This window comes from Oncorhynchus mykiss, chromosome 17 (genome assembly GCF_013265735.2).
Source record: "Oncorhynchus mykiss isolate Arlee chromosome 17, USDA_OmykA_1.1, whole genome shotgun sequence".
NCBI classification, from domain to species: Eukaryota; Metazoa; Chordata; class Actinopteri; order Salmoniformes; family Salmonidae; genus Oncorhynchus; species Oncorhynchus mykiss.
This window is the reverse complement of record NC_048581.1, coordinates 70636484-70657331: the sequence shown is the minus strand read 5'-3', so window position 1 is coordinate 70657331 and position 20848 is coordinate 70636484. Positions and strand designations below refer to the sequence as shown.

Here is a 20848-nt window from a genome sequence, read left to right as displayed (position 1 = left end):
TCGCACTCAGTAAACATGGTTGTTGTCACATCAAATATAAAAAGTAGGACTTTTCTGGACTGAGGTCAAGTTAGCTTTTGTCACATCCGGTATGTTCCCTTTCACCTGATCACTGTGAGAGAAAGCAGTAAATGAAACTACAAGTCTAGCAAGGGCAAAATGTAAGTTGGCACCAGTTGTCCTAATACATATTCAAGTCAAGTGGCTCTCTTTTGAACACACAGTCATGTTCTATTTCAGTTCAACCTTTAGTAATCTGGCATAGGCATGACAAACACTCCTTAAAAAGACCTTTGGCTGAAATTGGAGACATGCTGGTACTCCCAGAGCTACTCTCTAACGATTGATGTTACAATGCTTTGAATGCTGGGAAACCAGAGGCATTTTCCCTAACCATCACATCATGTGCATCAACATATTACACCAATTTACTTTGATCAACAGTAAAATTATATAATTATGATTGGTTGGTTAATATTACAGCTTGTATGCCCTTTTAAAAAGGAGTTCACGTAACGGAAAAAGCTTCATAATTTGGGGTGAAAAATGCTCCCTGGGGAGCTTGCACACTCCTTTCCTGAAGAGGCTTTTTTAGGCTCCAGTTCTCTAGAGACCCCTGTTACAACAGCTGTGCAGTGTCATAGGGCTAACCAAAAGGGCACCCCTCTATTTATATCCAATCAAGAGTTGGTAGCTAATACCAGATTTGTTCACGTGTTAAATAGACCTTTAGTCTTGTTGAAACGATCATAGCTTGTGGGCTGGGATGGTCTAGTGGTTAGGGCTGCAGCCTTCACTGTACAGTCCTGCCCAACGTCCACCAGAGGATTATGCAGATTTATAGCCCGCATTTTCCATACTTGACCCACGTGCTTTGCTTTCAACTATTAAAAAACTATCTAGTTGGAGTCTGTGTGTACATCCGTTGAATGCATGCCGTACACAGAATGCACAGCAGCCTAGTGCGGCACCCCCAACGAGGCGTTACGGGCCTCGCCACTGAAATTGAATGACTTCCGCTGGAACGCAAAGTTTAATGCTTCTGGTGGACACGAGGCATTACATTGTGTTGGCGTAGGTCCGGCCCACTACTGCACCATTCCTAATAATAAATAACTAGTCAGGTAATTACTGTACATGATTTACCAGTTTTCACATCTTGGAAACCTTAAGGAACAAACATCAGTAAACTGGTGAAATACTTGGTTGGTGTTATTTAAGATCAATATCATAGGGCAGAAGAAAATACTAAATCATTTTCAGTCAAGAACATTTTAGTCAAGAGCATATTTATTTTTTGTCATACAATATACATTTAGTAAAACTCAAAAACAAACTAATGCTGTCACATTTAATGAACTTAAAGCAGACCACACTTTTCTGAAGTTATTTACACAATAACAATAATATACCATTAGTATCAATCTTCATGTACAGTAACAATATAATTTATATAGAAAAAGAGGTAGGGTCAACTGCTTCTTGCCCAATTAATCAGAACACTACAATTATTTTTGCTTCAAATAATATGGGTCTGAAAAGGGTTAAAAGCTCTAAACCTCAGCATTGGTCTTAATTAACCTGGGGCTCCACCAGACTGAAGAGCAGTCTGGGACAGCACCAGACTGAAGAGCAGTCTGGGACAGCACCAGTCACGCAGACCAGCATTTCATGTACATCACAGACAATTAAAGGCATCCGAAGCAAATCGATTCTCAAAAGTACTTCATTTCAAGCTGAATTTGTACAGAGAATGGGGATTCAAATGGAAAGGAAAATCAAAACCCAGATGACTGATTCGAATGGCAATGGTTCCAAAGGCAGGAGAATAAAAGTACGAGGTCAGACAAGTCTGGAGCCCATACATTTCAATAGTCTTTGATGTAGTCTTAGGAAGCTTTTGGTCAACATAAATAGTATAACACACTGTTATATCAATCAATTAGAACAAAAACCCCCATCACGTTTCTCTTACAGAATCCCAATTTGAGACCCACGTGCATAACTACATTTGCATGTATACAACACATGCACATCAGTCCTAGTGACAACACACTAAAGTCGGAGTTAAAAATTAAGATGTCAAGTTAGGATTCTGCAAAGTGCAGCATTGCTATCATGGCAAAAAAATGTCAAACAGAATCAGTTAATGTACTACAAAAATTCTGCTTAACAGACTAAAAACAAGGATCAGTCGATTCTAAAACCAACTCTACCTCTAGTGAAATAGAACAGTAATATCAGCTCTTCAAAGCCTGCTATAGAGCTTAATCAGATGAATCCTTCCACTCAACAGGTGTTGCCATGAAATGCAACACCATGAGACAGCAGGTCAGTCATTGGTCCAATGGGCTGAAGTGTTGAAGAAGGAATAACATTTAGGTTGATGATCAGTAGTCCATTATGTGACTCTAGTGTGCTGAAGATTACTGCATCCCCCAAAAAAAAAAAAAAAAAATGTGCTTATGGTGCAGCTTCAATAACACCATTCTTATGTTCGCTGACAATCAGAGCACTCCTCTAATGGTGAACTGTAGTAGGCCATCTGGCAATGAGTAAACCCAGTTCATTATACGTTATGCCTCCAGTTTTCGGACAGTTAGTGCATTGCTTTACAGGTGGGTGTGTTGGTTGCTTAATGCACCCCATTCATTATGTGTTTCTGGTGTGGCTCCAGGCTCTTGGGCTCGTCCTGGTTGTGTTGGGAAGGGGCCATATAGTCTTCTAGGAGCCGAGCATTCTTCCGGATCTCCTCCAGAGTGTACTCCTGCACGATGGAGCCATTCTCAAACACAATCACCAGCATGTCCTGAGAAAGACACACCAGAGAGTCAGTGAAACATGAGACTACGAAAGAGACGTGTGTTATACAATGTAGACTTAAACAACTGTTGACACAGTAATCACACAGAGGTGAGCATGTGTGCTCTATTCCTCCCAAGTGAAACATCTTCCCCTATTTAAGGCCTCACCTCCTCTGGCTTGCCCACCCCTCGCTCCACAGTCTCAATGAAGTCATCAGAGTTTCTCCTAAGTGACAGAAGACCTCTCTTTGACCCCTTGGACGGGTCGGTCACAGGCTGCTTGTACACATCCATCTAGACAAAACAAACACACCAGATGGAAACATGTTAAAAATCACCTTTGTTCAAACTCTTTTGAACGCTTAAATTCTTTGATTTGTGTGAGTTGTTTGTAAACACAGAAAATCAGTTGTTGTGACTGAGCTCATTCTCAAAAAAAAGACTGATTCCCAGGATAGGTTTCCTTTCAGCATTCCACAATAACTACAAAGGAGTGATTGAGGTATGAGGAGGTATTCCATATTAGATCAAATGAAAGGTTTAGTGGGTAAAAATGGCTGCTTTTCATCTTCATTCAAGCACTTAGTGACGTCAGTGTTCACACCCCTTGACCTTTTCCACATTTTGTTGTGTTACAGCCCGAAATTAAAATGGAATAAATTGAGATTTTGCATCACTGACACAATACCACAATGTCAAATTAGAAATATGATTTTAGAAATGTTTACAAAATAATACAACTTGAAATGTCTTGAGTCAATAAATAGTTCAACCCTGTTGTTATGACAAGCCTATAGTTCAGGAGTAAAAACATGTGCTTAACAAGTCACATAAGTTGCAAGGACTCAATAAGTGTTAAACATGATTTTTCAAAATGACTACCTCATCTCTGTACCCCACACATACAACTATCTGTAAGGTCTATTAGTAGAGCAGTGAATTTTAAACACAGATTCAACCGCAAAAGGTTCAGTGGCGTGTCTCCATGGATGCCGAGGGAAGCCAGGCTTATTTGACTGACTTTTTTCTCTCATCATTTTCAGTCAATTCAGAAGTAGCTGAATCGCACCGGAGAAATTCAGAGCGAGGGAAACAGTGCCCTTCTGTCTCAGTATGTGTAGCCCATGTATCTGATGCTGTCTGGACCAAAAGAGTATGACATGTTGTGGCCGTAGCACTTGGCCTCCATTGATAAAACAATTAAAATATTTAGCATTGAGCTCAACTGTGGGTTGACCTGGTGCAGCGTTCAACTAGTCTACAAGTAGGAGGAGTAAAAAAAAAAACATGTTTAGCTCGCAACACACAATATTTAGCAACATTGTTTGGCCTAAATGTTTTTTTCTATCTTGCAGTTAGTTTTCAGTGTATTAAACTAAGCAAGCCTTGTTAATTTGACGATTTTTAAATGTTTAAGTTGGAATGGTGCCGAAATAGAGGAGGCAGTGCTCCTGTGGTCTTTGGGCTGACCTGAGGTAACGCCGTGGTTCTAAAATCAGTAGTTGTTTAGTAAACTGTCAAAAACATTAACTTACTTGACCATGTTGCAGGTCATATAAGCGTTTGTTACATGTAATATTTGCTTTGTGGACAGATGTTGCTCTCTGGTTTTGTGATTAAAACACCAGTATGTGTCGGTGAATTTATATTGCCACTGTCTGGCCACTTTTTTTGTTGTCACGGCCTTATTGTATATATCACAGTGGAATATGAACAAATGGGTTTATAGAGCAAAAAAATCAATTTTCACAGCATAGGTTGTAATATGAATGTTTTACTGGTTTCACTTGCTCAGTGATTTTACCCAGGCACTGCTACTGGGGAGGTTATCCAAAGCAGGGTACTTACTGGTAGATGGGTAAAAATAAAAAACGCAGACCATATCCCTTTGAGCATGGTGAAGTTTTTAATTACACTTTGGATGGTGTATCTAATAGATGGGTTAACTAACAACGTCACTAAAACGATGTGCACGCTTCCATGGGGCAGAGGTCAGCGTGTTGTGATTCTGGATGGCCATTTAGCTAGCAAGAAAGACAAGAAACCGCCATGTGGGGAATCATAAGTGGCTTGTTTCAGCTCGTTCCACCTTGTTCATGATACCATGTCTTGTTTTGACTGATTTCATACCAGTGCTAATATGGCTAAACATTTGCTAGCTAGTTTATCAACAACTGTAATGATGTATTTGAGAGACAAGTACTCATTGTGCAATTAGACTGCTGAACAATTAGTAAAATAGCCACCGGACAATTTACGTAGACCCCCCTTTTGTACAATGCTGCAACTACTCACTGTTTATTATCTATGCATAGTCACTTCACCCCCACCTACGTGTACAAATGACCTCAACTAACCTGTACGCCCGCACACTGACTCAGTACCGGTGCCCCCTGTATATAGCTCGTTAGTGTTACTTTTTATTATTACTTTTTATTTTAGTCTACTTGAACTGCACTGTTGGTTAAGGGCTTGTAAATAAGCATTTCGTGGTAAAGTCTAAACAACTTTGTATTCAGCGCATGTGACAAAAAGTTTGATTTGACCTATACACCCAGTCACTACACAGATAAAGACGTCCTTCTTAACTCAATTGTTGGAGAGGAAGGAAACCGCTCCCGGATTTAACATCGAGGCCAATGGTGACTTTAAAACAGTTCCAGCATTTAAAACTGAGGATGGCTCAACAACATGACAGAATGAAAAGAAGGAAGCATGCACATGTTATTGGTAAGCTTGTCATCGGCAAGACTAAGGAGTTTTTTTTTAGGATACAAATAAAACAGTGCTAAACACAGGCAAAATCCTAGAGGAAAACCTGGTTCAGTCTGCTTTCCAACAGACATTGGGAGACAAATTCACCTTTCAGCAGGACAATAACCTAAAATACAAGGCCAAATATACACTATAGTTGCTTACCAAGATGACATTCCTGAGTGGCCTAGTTACAGTTTTGACTTAAATTGGCTTTAAAACTGTAAGGCAAGACTTGAAAATGTCTGTCTAGCAATGATCAACAACAAACTTGACAGAGCTTGAAGAGTAATGTGAAAATTCAGGCTGTAACAACAAAATGTAGAATAAGTCAAGGGGTATGAATACGTTCTGAAGGCACTGTATGAAAGTAAATAAGTGAGTAGCGTACCCCCTTCCCATTGATCTCCACATAGCTGCATTTGAAGGCACAGTTGAGCGTGTCTCTGTTGAGCTTCTGAAGGAGGGCGCTCCCACAGCCAAAGAACACGTTCTCAGCACTCCAGCCTTCGTCACTCAACTTCTCCAGGATCTACAGGCAGAGATGGCAGTTAAACAATGTGGTACATGCAATAAGGGTATATCCAGAGGGGTGTTCGTGGGCGGTGTGTGTAAATTATTTTCTTACCTCATCCACTGAGTTGAGATCAATGCCGTCGCCCTGGATGATACGCAGGTAAGATGGCAGCACCTTGAAGCCTTGAGAGTTCAGGGAGCAACCAAAGCACTCCTCCAAAATCTTTATCACCTGGGGAGGGAATAGGTAGTCAAGTACTGCATCCAAACTTTGAAACTTGAATCGAAGAGACAATAATAGGCAACTGAAACCCCCACACAGACAAGTGACATTTCGAAGGGAATCAATAAGAGCTAAGTGTATAGAGCACACCAAGTATGTAGGTCCCAAGGGTGACACTATGGAACCTGAAATCCAATCTGAACAAGAACGCAAGTTTGTTTTAGAAACAATAAAACATAAAAGAACAGCCAAGAGCAACTTAAAACTGCTCTTTTCAAAAAACATTCCTTGCAGTAGACCCATTGTCAAGAGAAGTAGACTTTGGATGAACTTGGATGGAAACTGGAAATTAACTAGTAGAAGTCAGAAGTTTACATACACTTAGGTTGGAGTCATTAAAACTAGTTTTTCAACCATTCAACAAATTTCTTGTCCTAACCGACAGTTTAACATCTACTTTGTGCATGACACACGTCATTTTTCAAACAGATTATTTCACTGTATCACAATTCCATTGGGTCAGAAGTTAACATACACGAAGTTGACTGCATTTAAATAGCTTGGAAAATTCCAGGCAATTATGTCATGGCTTTAGAAGCTTCGGATAGGCTAATTGACATAATTTGTGTCAATTGGAGGTCTACCTGAGGATGTATTTTAAAGCCTACCTTCAAACTCAGTGCCTCTTTGCTTGACATCATGGGAAAATCAAAAGAAATCAGCCAAGACTTCAGAAAAAAAAATTGTAGACCTCCACAAGTCTGGTTCATCCTTGGGAGCAATTTCCAAATGCCTGAAGGTACCACGTTCATCTGTACAAACAATGGTACGCAAGTATAAACACCATGTGACCACGCAGCCGTCATACCGTCTCCTAGAGATGAACGTACTTGGTACTTGGTGGCAGCATCATGTTATGGGGGTGCTTTGCTGCAGGAGGGACTGGCACACTTCACAAAATAGATGGCATCATGAGGGAGGAAAATTATGTGGATATATTGAAGCAACATCAAGACATCAGTCAGGATGTTAAAGCTTGGAACCCATGTTCCACTTTCTCAGGTAAATCACTTCCAGTGAACAAACGTTACGTGATTTCTTTCAGGCACTTTGTTGAACAATGCAAAAGATGAATCTTAGTAGATGGGTCTTCCAAATGGACAAAATTGTGGCATAATGGCATAAGGACAACAAAGTCAAGGTATTGGAGTGGCCATCATAAAGCTCTGACCTCAATCCTATAGAAAAGTGTGGGCAGAACTGAAAAAGCGTATGCGAGCAAGGAGGCCTACAAACCTGACTCAGTTACACCATCTCAGTCGGGAGGAATGGGCCAAAATTACCCCAACTTATTGTGGGAAGCGTGTGGAAGGCTACCTGAAACATTTGACCCAAGTTAAACAATTTAAAGGCAATGCTACCAAATACCAATTGAGTGTATGTAAACTTCTGACTCACTGGGAATGTGATGAAAGAAATAAAAGCTGAAATAAATCATTCTTTCAACTATTATTTTGACATTTCACATTTTTAAAATAAAGTGGTGATCGTAACTGACCTAAGACAGTGAGTTTTTACTAGGATTAAATGCCAGGAATTGTGAAAAACTGAGTTTAAATGTATTTGGCTAAGGTGTACGTAAACTTCCGACTTCAGCTGTATGTACCGTGTGTATGGCCAGCCAGACCCACACCACAACCCAGACCTGTGACACTTGTAGCGAGATCATACTTGACTATGAGGGATCCCAAAAGGAAGGTAGGTGTGTGTTCCCCCACCTCGATGAGGGTCTCTGCGGGGTCTCCCGAGTCAGGCCGGATGATCAAGCAGGAGTCTTCGCTCCGCTCTATCACGCGCTCCTTCAGCTTGTCCCCCCAGATGTGTCTACAAGCCTTGAAGATGTCGTAGCTGTCACTGACCACTGACACCGGCCCTGTCGGGAACTGGTCCAGCATGCTCTCGAAGGCCTCCTTCTCCCTGCTCCGCCCCCACGAGATGATCGTACTACAGGGAGAAGATGAAATTGGTTTTAAGAAACAGATTTTCAGTCTGCTGGACTGAAAACCTCTTATATCTACACCTAGGGCTCCATGTTTGCTGTACAAGTCAAAAACCACAAAGCAAAATGTGTGATGCTACATGTGAAAGGGAATATGTGAGTGAGTGTGTGTGTATGTGAGCATGAGTCTTACCTATGCTCTGCTGCAGGCATAGAGAAGCCTGCCATGGGGCAGCCGTAGTATCGCTGGGCCATCAGTAGCCCTGCTACTGTGTCTGTACTGCAGAAATTCACCAGGTGGGCCGCCCCACCTAATGCCGCAGACTGATAGGGATAAAGAAGGAGGGAAAATCATCAGTTTCAAATTGTCACACAGTCAGAAGTGTGCAATTGAAAGAAAAAGTCTGCTCCAAATCCCCAGCCCCTTTCCTGTTACCTAAGCATCATCCTTGAGAACAGCATTTTGACCAGTTTCTGTTCATTCTGGTTATAGTCACAGTAATGCTCCAGAACATGCTCCAGAACATAGTCAGCAATAATCTGCTACAATAAATATCTTCATAGTGGGAGGGACATCTCAAACTATACTGAACAAAAATATAAACACCTATGCCCACCCATGTCTGCGCCTCTGCCCAGTCATGCAAAATCCATCGATTAGGGCCTAATTCATTTATTTCCATTAATTTATTTCCAGTTCCCTTATGTGAACTGTAACTCAGTAAAATCATTGAAGTATAGTTTGATAGTTTGAGATGTCCCTCCCACTATGAAGATATTTCTTGTAGCAGATTATTGCTGACTATGTTCATTAGTATTCAAAGGAGAGACAGAGTCTTTAGGCCTCGCTGGAGTATTTCTGTGACTATAACCAGAATGAACAGAAACTGGTCGAAATGCTGTAAATGGAACTACACTGAACAAAAATATAAATGCAACATGTAAAGTGTTGGTCCCATGTTTCATGAGCGGAAAAAAAAAGATCGCTGAAATTTCCCATATGCATTTCTCGTTTGCCAATATAATCCATCCACCTGACAGGTGTGACATATCAAGAAGCTGATTAAACAGCATTATCATTACACAGGTGCACCTTGTGCAGAGGACAATAAAAGGCCACTAAAATGTACAGTTGTCTCACAACACAATGCCGCAAATGTCTCAAGTTGAGGGAGCGTGCAATTGGCATGCTGACTGCATTTCCAGAGAGTTGCATGTTAATTTCTCTACCGTAAGCTGTCTCCAACATCGTTTTAGAGAACTTTGCAGTATGTCCAACCACCCTCACAACCGCAGACCACGGGTATGGGCAGGCATAAACTACAAACAACGAACACAATTACGATTTAGGGATGGCAATTTGAATGCACAGAGATACCATGACGAGATCCTGAGGCCCATTGTCATGTGAATCATCCACCGCCATCACCTCGTGTTTCAGCATGAAAATGCATGGCCATGTCGCAAGGATCTGTACACAATTACTGGAAGCTGAACATGTCCCAGTTCTTCCACTCTCCAGACATGTCACCCATTGAGCATGTTTGGGATGCTCTGGATCGACGTGTACAACTGCGTGTTACAGTTCCTGCCAATATCCAACAACTTAGCACAGCTATTGAAGTGTGGGACAACATTCCACAGGCCACAATCAACGAAGAAAAGGAGATGTGACGCACTACATGAGGCAAATGGTGGTCACCCCAGATACTGACTGGTTTTCTGATCCACATTCCTACCTTTTTTTAAAGGTATCGGTGACAAACAGATAAATATCTGTATTCCCAGTCATGTGAAATCCATAGATTAGGGCCTAATTAATGATTTCCTTATAAGAACTGTAACATTTTTTAAATTGTTGCATTTATATATATTATTTCATTGTGTATGCATATTTTAATGCTAGACTGTTGCTCTTCATCAAATCTATTTTAGAAAGCCTTTTTTGTTTTACATCAGAAATTGTCAAAGTGCTTTACAGATTCCCAGCCCCAAACTCCCAAGAAGGCAGAAACCTAGAAAGAAACCAGGCTCAGAGGTGTGACCAGTCCTCTTCTGGCTGGGCTTGCTTACCTCCTGCGAGGAGACCCCTCTGTAGCCAAAGTCATGCAGTTTGAAGTCCAGGCCCTCCAGACTGCCTGATGTGGCCTTCAGGTGCTTGGCCAGGATCTTCTTAAACTCCCGGGAGATGGTCGCCACACTAATGGGATACCACATCTGGACCAGCATGGTCTGTGAGAGAAAAAGAGAAACACAGACAAAGATCGCTAAAACACCATTTGATTTGAGAAGAAGTTGATTTTGTTCAGAGACGACTTCTAAAACCATGACAATGGGACGTGGCTGTGCCATTGGTGCTGGAAAGGAAGTAGAAATGGGTGGGGGCTGGATAGCAAAAGCTGTGGCTGGTGTTGGGCTCAGTGCCGGCAGGCTAAGCTATCCCCTGAACAGAAAAAAGGCCAGAGTGACTGGGTGGAATCATCCTTATTGACCTGATTAGGGGAATTTCAATGGTTTCTTTGACCTCATGACAGTGTCCCCAACAAAACAGAGATTTAAAAAAAAAAATAGATAAATAACAAGGAATAAAGTTCAGATTTAATGTCAAATGCACAAGTACAGTGGAATGCCTTTCTTGCAAACTCAAAACACCACAATGCAATACAAGAATAAAATAAAAACACGAGAAATAAGAAATATGAAGAACACAAAAAGTAAGTAACTTTAAGCATACTATATACAGGGTCAGTTTCAATACCATATATGCAGGGACACTGGAGTGATGGAGTTAGAAATGTATAGGGGTAAGGTGACTAGGCATCAGGATATATGATAAACAGTGTAGCAGCAGCTTGTATGTGAGTGGGTGTGTGTGAGTGTAGTCAGTGCATGTTACAGTATGTGTGAGTGATTAGATGGAGTAAGAATGTGTGTAGGGTCGCATGAGTGTGAATAGACCAAAACAATCAATGAGGATACAAGGTTAACTCAGATAGTCCGTGTAGCTATTTAAAATCAGTCATATTGCTTGGGTGATAGAAGCTGTTCAAGAGCCAGTTGGTGCCAAACTTGATGCACCGGTACTGCTTGTAGTGCGGAAGCAGAGAGAATAGTCTATGGCTTGGGTGGTTGGAGTCTTGAATGATTCTCCAGGCCTTCCTACCACACACCTGATATATAAACTCAGCAAAAAAAGAAAAGTCCCTTTTTCAGGACCCTGTCTTTCAAAGATTATTCGTAAAAATCCCCAAAACTTCAGATCTTCATTGTAAATGCTTTTTCATTCAATTATTTTATGGTTCATAAACAATTAATGAACATGTACCTGTGCAACAGTCGTTAAGACACTAACAGCTTACAGACGGTAGGCAATTAAGGTCACGGTTATGAAAACTTAGGACACTAAAGAGGCCTTCCTACTGACTCTGAAAAACACCAAAAAGAAAGATGCCCAGGGTCCCTGCTCATCTGCGTGAACGTGCCTTAGGCATGCTGCAAGGAGGCATGAGGACTGCAGATGTGGCCAGGGAAATAAATTGCAGTGTCTGTACTGTGAGACGCTTAAGACAGCGCTACAGGGAGACAGGACAGCTGATCTGGAGATGTCAGAGTGAACATGTACCGAACTTTGATGATCGGAGGGCCTCTGCCTAATATTTCCAGCCTCCTGAGGGGGAAGAAGCATTGTTTTGCCTTCTTCACGACTGGGTTGGGGTGTGTAGACAATGATAATTCCTTAATAATGTGGACATAGGAACTTGAAGATCTCGACCCGCTCCACTACAGCCCCGTTGATGTGGATGGGTGTGTACTTTGCCCTTCGTTTCCTGTAGTCCACTATCAGCGGCCCGTCAGGAATTCCAGGATCCAGTTGCAGAAGGACGTGTCAGTCCCAGGGTCCTGCGCTTAGTGGAGGGCACCATGGTATTGAACGCTAAGCTATAGCCAATGGACAGCATTCTCACGTAAGTGTCCTCTTGTCCAGGTGGGAGAGGGCAGTGTGGAGTGCAACAAAGATTGGATCATCTGCGTGTCTGTTGAGAGCAGGGACAAACCCTGGACTACTGCCCAACATTGTCACAGCTCTGTTCTGTCTGACCAGTATCTGATACAATCCACCTGGTGAGTTGTGCACACACACACGGTTTAAGAAACGTATGCTGTATTAGAGAAAGGAAGTACAACAAAATGACAATGAAAGGGATACTAAGGGGGAAATGAAGAGAATTACCTCAATATAGTTGGTGAGCCAGAAGAAATCTGGGTCTGTGTTTTCCACTGTGAAGAGGACGTTTCCTCTGGGAATGATCTTCCCCTCGGGAACCGCTTTGATTCGAATTGGGAGACGGCCATCATACTTCTGATGAAACAGCATCAAAATCTACAATCAACCTCGGTGTGTGTCTGTCCATATGAACATCTTACAGCAAGCAGCCTAACAGTTGAGACTGCATCAGTACAATAGACTTAATTGAAAAGCTAAAATGAGTGTGTCTAGTCTTTGATTGAGACATCCCACTTACCTCCAGCACTTTCCTCCAGCCTTCCTCATCAAACACAGTCTGTCTAAAGTGCATCTGGTAAAAGACTTTGGCTTCCTGAATCTTCTCCTCGGTGATGACTCGTCCTGATTAGGGGAGACAATGGGGAAAAAGTCATTCATGAATCAAAATTAACACACACAGACAGAAACAAACAAACCAAACACTCACTAGCCCATATTTGTCAGGCAACATTTGAACTATCAGTGTAAAAGTAGATCTGTCCCACCCCCACTTACTGCAATTCCCTTTCATTCAGTCAAAATTGAGTGTCAGTGGGTGATCAAGTGCCACAGAAACACAGTCAGTGGTGGAGAATGGTTGACTAATATGGCTGGAGGAGACTCTCTGATTGGATAGAGGAGTGAAACCCTAGCCTGGAGGAGGACCTCCGCAGTCAGAAACAAACCCCTCAGTGGTCCTCTCAGGGGTGATAGGTCACTGTTCACACATTCCACACATGACTGCATATGGGACCAGATACAAACACTGCCGACTGCCGTGTCTGGAGACCCTAAAATTAGATGAGTTGAAGTTGGTCCTTTTCATTTATTTTTAAACATACTTTATCTAGGCTGTCATAGTTGCATGGATGTGGCCATTTGATTGAATTTGCAAATGTTCCACTGAGGTTGAGTGTATGAAATCTTCTGTAATCTGTGGTTTGTTTTGGAAGTTTTTCAATAACCTTCACCAAGTGACTTAGTGGGTCATACATGCACATCATGTGACGAAGGACAATACAGGTGGTAAATAGAACATATGACTGCGACGTACCACGGAGTCACATCACAGTGTGTGGGCTGAGGTGACCTCTAAACACTGACTAGCCTAGAACAGACTACAATGAGAAGAAAGAAACTCAAGAATGGAACTCTAAAAGAATGGAGATGAAAGGAGCAAGTGGAATTTCCTTACAAGGCTATAGTCCAGACTAGAGGTCGACCGATTAATCAGAATGGCCGATTAATTAGGGCCGATTTCAAGTTTTCATAACAAATCTGTAATCAGCATTTTTGGACACCGATTATGGCCGATTACATTGCACTCCATGAGGAGACTGCGTGGCAGGCTGACTACCTGTTATGCGAGTGCAGCAAGGAGCCACGGTAAGGTGCTAGCTAGCATTAAACTTATCTTAACAATCACTAGTTAACTACACATGGTTGATGATATTACTAGTTTATCTAGCTTGTCCTGCGTTGCATATAATCAATGTGGTGCCTGTTAATTTATCATTGAATCACAGCCTATTTCGCCAAACGGGTGATGTAACAAGCACATTTGCGAAAAAAAGCACTGTTGTTGCACCAATGTGTACCTAAACATCAACATCAACACCTTTCTTAAAATCAATACACAAGTATATATTTTTAAACCTGCATATTTAGTCAATATTGCCTGCTAACATGGATTTCTTTAAACTAGGGAAATTGTGTCACTTTTCTTGCGTTGTGTGCAACAGAGTTAGGGTATATGCAGCAGTTTGGGCCGCCTGGCTCGTTGCAAACTGTGTGAAGACCATTTCTAACAAAGACAGCCAACTTCGCCAAACGGGGGATGATTTAACAAAAGCACAATCGTTGCACGAATGAACATAACCATAAACATCAATGCCTTTCTTAAAACCAACAGAGGTATATATTTTTTAAACCTGCACATTTAGTTAAAATAAATTAATGTTAGTAGGCAATATTAAACTAGGGAAATTGTGTCACTTCTCTTGCATTCATTGCACACAGAGTCAGGATATATGCAACAGTTTGGGCCGCCTCCTCATTGCGAACTAATTTGCCAGAATTTTACATAATTATGACATAACACTGAAGGTTGTGCAATGTAACAGCAATATAACTGTAACAGCAAGACTTATGGATTCCACCCGTTAGATATAATACGTAACGGTTCCGTATTTCACTGAAAGAATAAACGTTTTGTTTTCGAAATTAGAGTTTCTGGATTTGACCATATTAATGACCTAAGGCTCGTATTTGTGTGTTATTTATTATATTATAATTAAGTCTATGATTTGATAGAGCAATCTGACTGAGCGATGGTAGGCAGCAGCAGGCTCGTAAGAATTCATTCAAACAGACCTTTCCTGCGTTTGCCAGCAGCTCTTCGCAATGCTTCAAGCATTGCACTGTTTGTGACTTCAAGCCTATCAACTCCCAAGATTAGGCTGGCAATACTAAAGTACCTATTAGAACATCCAATAATCAAAAGGTATATGAAATACAAATGGTATAGAGAGAAATAGTCCTATAATAACTCCAACCTAAAACTTCTTATGTGGGAATATTGAAGACTCATGTTTAAAGGAACATTAGCTTTTTCACATGGCACATATTGCACTTTTACTTTCTTCTCCAACACTTTTGTTTTTGCATTATTTAAACCAAATTGAACATGTTTCATTATTTATTTGAGACTAAATTGATTTTATTGATGTATTATATTAAGTTAAAATAAGTGTTCGTTGTTCATTCAGTATTGTTGTAATTGCCATTATTACAAATATATATATACAAATCTGCTTTTTTTGGTCCTCCAATAAATCGGTATTGGCGTTGAAATATCATAAAATCGGTAAATCTCTCGTACAGGCAAAATGGACATACCTGAAAGATACTTCTTCAGGAGGTACTGAAGGCCAAAAAACACAATCTCACTGAACTGGGTGCCCCCCCTTTTGCGGCGGCACTCAAAGTAGGAGTAGACCTTGCTGACATTGGGAGGGTACTGCTTGTAGTGTGTGATCTGTGGAAGAGGAGAATTTCAGTTAAAATAGGCTACAACAAAGGAAACCTAAGGGAGTCAAGGGAAAAGACAAACTAACTAGAATCAGGAGGTCATGCTATTAACGACATAATAAGCCAGGTCAGTGAAGAGATGAGGTGTAGGCCCATGATGAGAAAAGTAAATTTCATATTCCTACGAGAGCTTAGTCCTGCAAAATTAGATCACAAACAGTGACTAATGTCAAAGCTGTTTGTTTCAGAGATTAAGAATGCACCTTAAATACACCGGAAGATGTTCTAAGCACTTCTCTTATACATTTAGAGAATAACCTGTTTTGTATCGTATACATCATTCCAACTGATTAGTGCACATAAAAACAGCATTATTTCTGAGTTTTATTTTCAAAGGGTTCACCCCAAATGTGCCAAGAGGTAAAGTGGAGCGAATGCAAAAAAAGCCCTTAAGTTAGGCTAAGTGAAGAGCTTAGTGTGCAACGTGATGCTTTGTACAGTACCACGTCTCTCTCTGCCAAACATGAGCTCCAGTGGGTGGGGGTGCTCTCCTCATTCCAGTTCAAAACACAGGTTGGCCTTTGTGAGCCCAGGGTCAGAAATTCAATAATTGAGAGCAACTACCCTTCACTTGGAAATGTACAATTTGCGCAAAGAGGCAGGGGTGAGCAATATTAGCGCCATCTTTTTCCAAGCTGCCCTTTCTCCCTTTACCACACTTTCTCTCCCTCTACTTCTCACTCACCCTATCTCTCAGAATCTCCTTTCGCCTTGATGCTGATCTTGAAGTCATAAGGTTTTGGCTCATGATCTTAGCAATAACAAATCAGATGTTTTGCAAACATTCCAGCTGAGGCTGTAGTGAGTGCCAGTGCATCAGATGTTATTACATGTCACATGACTGGAATTCTGGGAGTGTCAGGTCTGGAGGAATGGGAGTCATCACAACCAGGGACAAATAGAGAAAAAAAACTTGAGATGCCCATATGTTGCGCTGTTGCCTTCATCTTCCCATAATGGGTGAGATGGTGTTTAGGAAAGGTTAACAGGTGATGTTAAGTCAATCTGGGCCCTCAATGTTCACACAAAAGAAGGACCACAAAGTCAACCAAAAGTAAGCGAAAGCATAAACATGATTATGCAACAACAGAGAGAGCTATTGATGGGAGAGGACAGCAAGAGGATGGCTAACCAGGATTTTATGCTGTTATGGAAGGTTGTTGTATATGTAACCATTGTTCAGATTTGGGGGATATCCATAAAGATATTTAGCGTATAATTTCACCTCGACAGTCTCATGATGCACAGATACAGGATTCTCAGAAGGGATTGTACAAGGGCTATGCCTACACACAGTAAGATCATCCCCTTGACCACATCTAATCAATAAATATAAATGTGTGACTACTGACTACCTTTCCAGGTGCTGTACTGAAGGATGGAACACAGGCAATATGCCAGATAGGTATACATAAACCTAATAAGGATTTCAGAGGAACACAAAACACATACCATTCATATGCATACCTTGTGACTTTGTCTGACTGGCATCACCATCCACCCAACTGTGGAACTTCACTTATGTAAGAGGGATAATTTCTATCATGAGCCTACGAATGACATAATGTAGGTATACATGCCATGACTAGGCAATGTGCGAAGCAAACCAGGCCCTGGAGACAACTGGGTTGTAACTGGAGAAAAAAAAGGGTGCCATGCACAGTGCTTGACTTTGGCAAGAGCTCACTGTAGCAGAGTACCGGAACTTTCGACTTTCAAATTTTCGACTGCTTGAGCTCCTGTTCCTTTTATAAAATATTAGCTCAAAGTATTATGGAACTCCTGCACCTAAATATAATACAGTACTGGAACCTACTTCAGGTTCAAACACTCATTCAGTATGCTACAGTTATTATGCCTATTGTCTTCCTCCATTCATTTGACAACATATCTACATTTGGTAGGAATTACAACACTGTGTTCTGATCAGTATGAAATCAATAAAGTAATAGGCTTACCTAGTGGCAAAGCCGTGACTGATCCTTAGGCTAGAGATTGAAATCAATGGTCTATAGCAGTTTTTCCCAAATCCAGTCCTTAAGTACCCCCTCAACAGCACACATTTTTGTTGTAGCCCTGGACAGAAACATTGGATTCAACTTCTAATCAAATGTTATTTGTCACATGCTGCAGAATACAACAGGTGTAGGTAGACCTTACAGTGCAATGCTTACTTGTCAAGGGCTTGATTATTAGTTGACAAGTATAATCTGGTGTTCTTGTCAGTTGCCACAACAAAAATATTTACTGTCGGGGATACTCGAGGACAGGGAAACACTAGTCTGTAGCAGCGTCTCCCAAACTCGGTCCTCGGGATCCCAAGGAGTGCACGTTTTGGTTTTTGCCCCAACACTACTCAGCTGATTCAAATAATCAACGAATCATCAAGCTTTAATTCTTTGAATCAGCTGTGTAAAACTAGGACCACGTTTGGGAAACGTTGGTCTAAAGGATTAAGACTGACACTTTTACTGACTGATTAGTTGGGGGGTCGCTACAAACTTGAAGTCATCACGCGGACCCTTGCCATTTGGTAGTGACATTTATTGAGCCGTGCTATTGCCCTCTGGTAAAGTTTGGCCGTGTGCACTCAGAGGTAGTTACCTAGCTAGGCTTGAGAAAGTTGAATACATGCAAGTATGCCCCCCCAAAATCTATCATCTGTAGACAATTAGTACCAAACTAGCTTTTAGCAAATGGGGCTAGTATTAAGTTAGGGCTAGCAAAACACTATATAAACTAGTTAGCATTTAACCTTTATTTAGCATTAGCTGTCAGATGTTGTTGATTCCACATAGGTAGCTAGCTAGCCAGGCTACGTTTTGACCTCTATTGGTAATGTATTTGTCAGGCGTCAAATTGCTAGGCTACTCAGTATGAGAGTTGTTAAAATTAGAAATAACGATTGAGGGCGGCACACCAGCCATAGTCTGAATAATTTTGCTAGTTACTTTGCATTATTTCGGTTTGGTTTATGTAGCTAGGTTCGTGGCATTTTCTGTATATAATGTAACGTTAGTTTCTTAATACTAGTTCTTGAAATAAGGTCCCTCTCGAGTGAATGTCTGCTTAGCCAGGCGCACTTCCACAACATTTCGTCAACCATTTCTGGGAAGGAAGAATATAACTGATGCAAATGCTAAAATGTTGCCAGCTTCAGCTTGCGACACGTATCGTATTGGTAACATGATAATACTACTGCTGAAAGTAAGTAACTTCTAGTTAGTGGCGATCATGACACTCACCTTGTATGAATCTGTCGCCAGTAAAATATTAAAATCCTGGGCTGCCATGGTTATGATTGAACGAGATGAATGCGACTGTGCTCTACTTCGTCGCTATTTATCAAAATCGAAAGCTGACAAAGGCGGAGATAGCAGCTACACACCCGTACTTTGTTATTCCTCTGTTACGTCTTTCTAGCAGTGAAACTGACCGCCCAGAGAAGGAGAATTCCGGGGTTGGGTTGAGGGGGCGGATTTGAAAACATGCATGTCAGAAAGCACGTAGTTAATGCTCCCCCTCTGATATTCTCACGCACGGAAGAGGCGTGGTCACTCTGTTTTACAAGTTTCATTTCAGCACTGTGCTGGTTATCACTTGCCTCAAAGTTTCACTTTCCCGGAAAGCATTGATTTAAGGGAATGGGGCTAAGTTTCAGATTTATAGGCCTAGTGCAGTGGTTTCCAACCTGGGGAACATGAGAAGACTCATGAGTCTATATGCTTACATGGTAAAATACATATGAGGGAATAGTTTTAACGGGACTCTGGTCAGAGCAAAATTCAGTTGGAGGTAAGGTAACCGAAAAAGGTTGGGAACGACTGGCCTAGTGAGTGGCTACCTTGTCAAAAGTTCTGATATTGCCACTAGTACAGATGGGATTGCAAATGTTCATAAACGATTGCAAAACAAACCACTTTCCAAACGTGGAAAAGGCTATAGGGACATGCCTTATAGCCTGACCTCACTAATGCACTTGTGGCTGAATGGAAGCAAATCCCCGCAGCAATGTTCCAGTGGAAAGCCTTCCCAAAAGAGTTGAGGCTGTTATAAAAAGGGGGACAAACTCCATATTACTGCCCATGATTTTGGAATGAGATGTTCGACAAGCAGGTGTCCACATACCTTTGGTCATGTAGTGCTTTTTATGTGGTATTTAGACACTCACATTTTATATCATTATGTAACTTCTCTATGTCAAGTTTCTCAGTAAAACTAAGTTCATTGCGGGGACAGGAAGAAATAACTCCCAGGGGAAAACAGAGATGGAGGGGTATGTCTCGTGATTAACAAATCCAGGCTGTATCACAGCCGGCTGTGATTGGGAATCCCATAGGGCAGTGCACAGTTGGCCCAGCGTCATCCAGGTTTGGCCGGGGCAGGCCGTCATTGTAAATAAGAATTTGTTCTTAACTGACTTGCCCAGTTAAATTTAAAAAAGGGTGGTAACGTACAGGAACTCAAGTCCTTTTGTTCTCTTGATCTGGAATACCTCACCATCAAATGCCGATCGCATTACCTGCCAAGATAATAATTTTATTTTGTCATTGTCCCTACCATGTATATTCCCCCCCCAAGCCGACACTGTGACGGCTCTCAAGGAACTACACTGGACTTTGTGCAAACTGGAAACCGCATATCCTGAGGCCGATTTTATTGTAGCTGGGGACTTTGATAAAGGAAACATTCCATAAATTCTATCAACACATCTCTATCCCAGTCTGTTGTCCCCACTTGCATCAAGATGTCCACCGTTGCTCCTGTACCCAAGAAAGTGAAGGTAACTGAACTAAATGACTATTGCCCTGTAGCACTCACTTTTTGGAGTCACTTTTACTGTAAATAAGAATAGAATGTGTCAAAACATTTCTACATTAATATGGATGCTACCATGATTACGGATAATCCTGAGTGAATCGTGAATAATGACGAGTGACAAATATCATACCCCCAAATAATTCTAACCTTCCCAAGTTTTTTTGGGGGGGGGGGGGGGGGGGGGGGGGTGGTTCCTTCCTCTCTGGCAACTGAGTTAGAAAGGGCACCTGCATCATTGTAATGACTGGATATATTGATACACCATCCAAAGTGTAATTAATTAACTTCACTATGGTCAAAGGGATATTCAATGTCTGTATTGTTTTTACCCATCTGCCGATAGGTGCCCTTCTTTGTGAGGCATTGGAAAACCTCTC

General features: G+C 41.4%; 1 protein-coding gene across 2 annotated transcripts; it reads right to left on the bottom strand.

Moving 5' to 3' along the window:
- Positions 1 to 1272: 1272 nt before the first annotated feature.
- nampt2 (nicotinamide phosphoribosyltransferase 2) lies at positions 1273 to 19128 on the bottom strand. 2 transcript variants are annotated; one of them, XM_036950558.1, is made up of 12 exons: positions 18896 to 19127; positions 17609 to 17726; positions 15459 to 15597; positions 12820 to 12923; positions 12528 to 12656; positions 10370 to 10528; positions 8490 to 8620; positions 8076 to 8301; positions 6187 to 6306; positions 5950 to 6090; positions 2973 to 3098; positions 1273 to 2809 (listed from the first exon to the last, which is right to left on the bottom strand). In XM_036950558.1, the coding sequence occupies exons 4-12, from the start codon at positions 12871 to 12873 to the stop codon at positions 2636 to 2638; spliced, it is 1260 nt and encodes a 419-aa protein (XP_036806453.1). In that variant the 5' UTR covers positions 12874 to 12923; positions 15459 to 15597; positions 17609 to 17726; positions 18896 to 19127; the 3' UTR covers positions 1273 to 2635. The 2 variants fall into 2 exon arrangements, with proteins under 2 accessions (XP_036806453.1, XP_021425277.2); XM_021569602.2 differs by lacking the exon at positions 17609 to 17726 and having other exon boundaries at positions 18896 to 19128.
- Positions 19129 to 20848: the final 1720 nt, after the last annotated feature.

Excerpts from the sequence above, each read along its gene's own strand:
- nampt2 (XM_021569602.2), bottom strand. The coding sequence starts at position 18,943 with ATGGCAGCCCAGGATTTTAATATTTTACTGGCGACAGATTCATACAAG. Across the intron at positions 15,598-18,895 it reads TGGCGACAGATTCATACAAG|ATCACACACTACAAGCAGTA; the intron begins GTGAGTGTCATG and ends CCTCTTCCACAG. Across the intron at positions 10,529-12,527 it reads GGCTCACCAACTATATTGAG|ACCATGCTGGTCCAGATGTG; the intron begins GTAATTCTCTTC and ends TTTCTCTCACAG.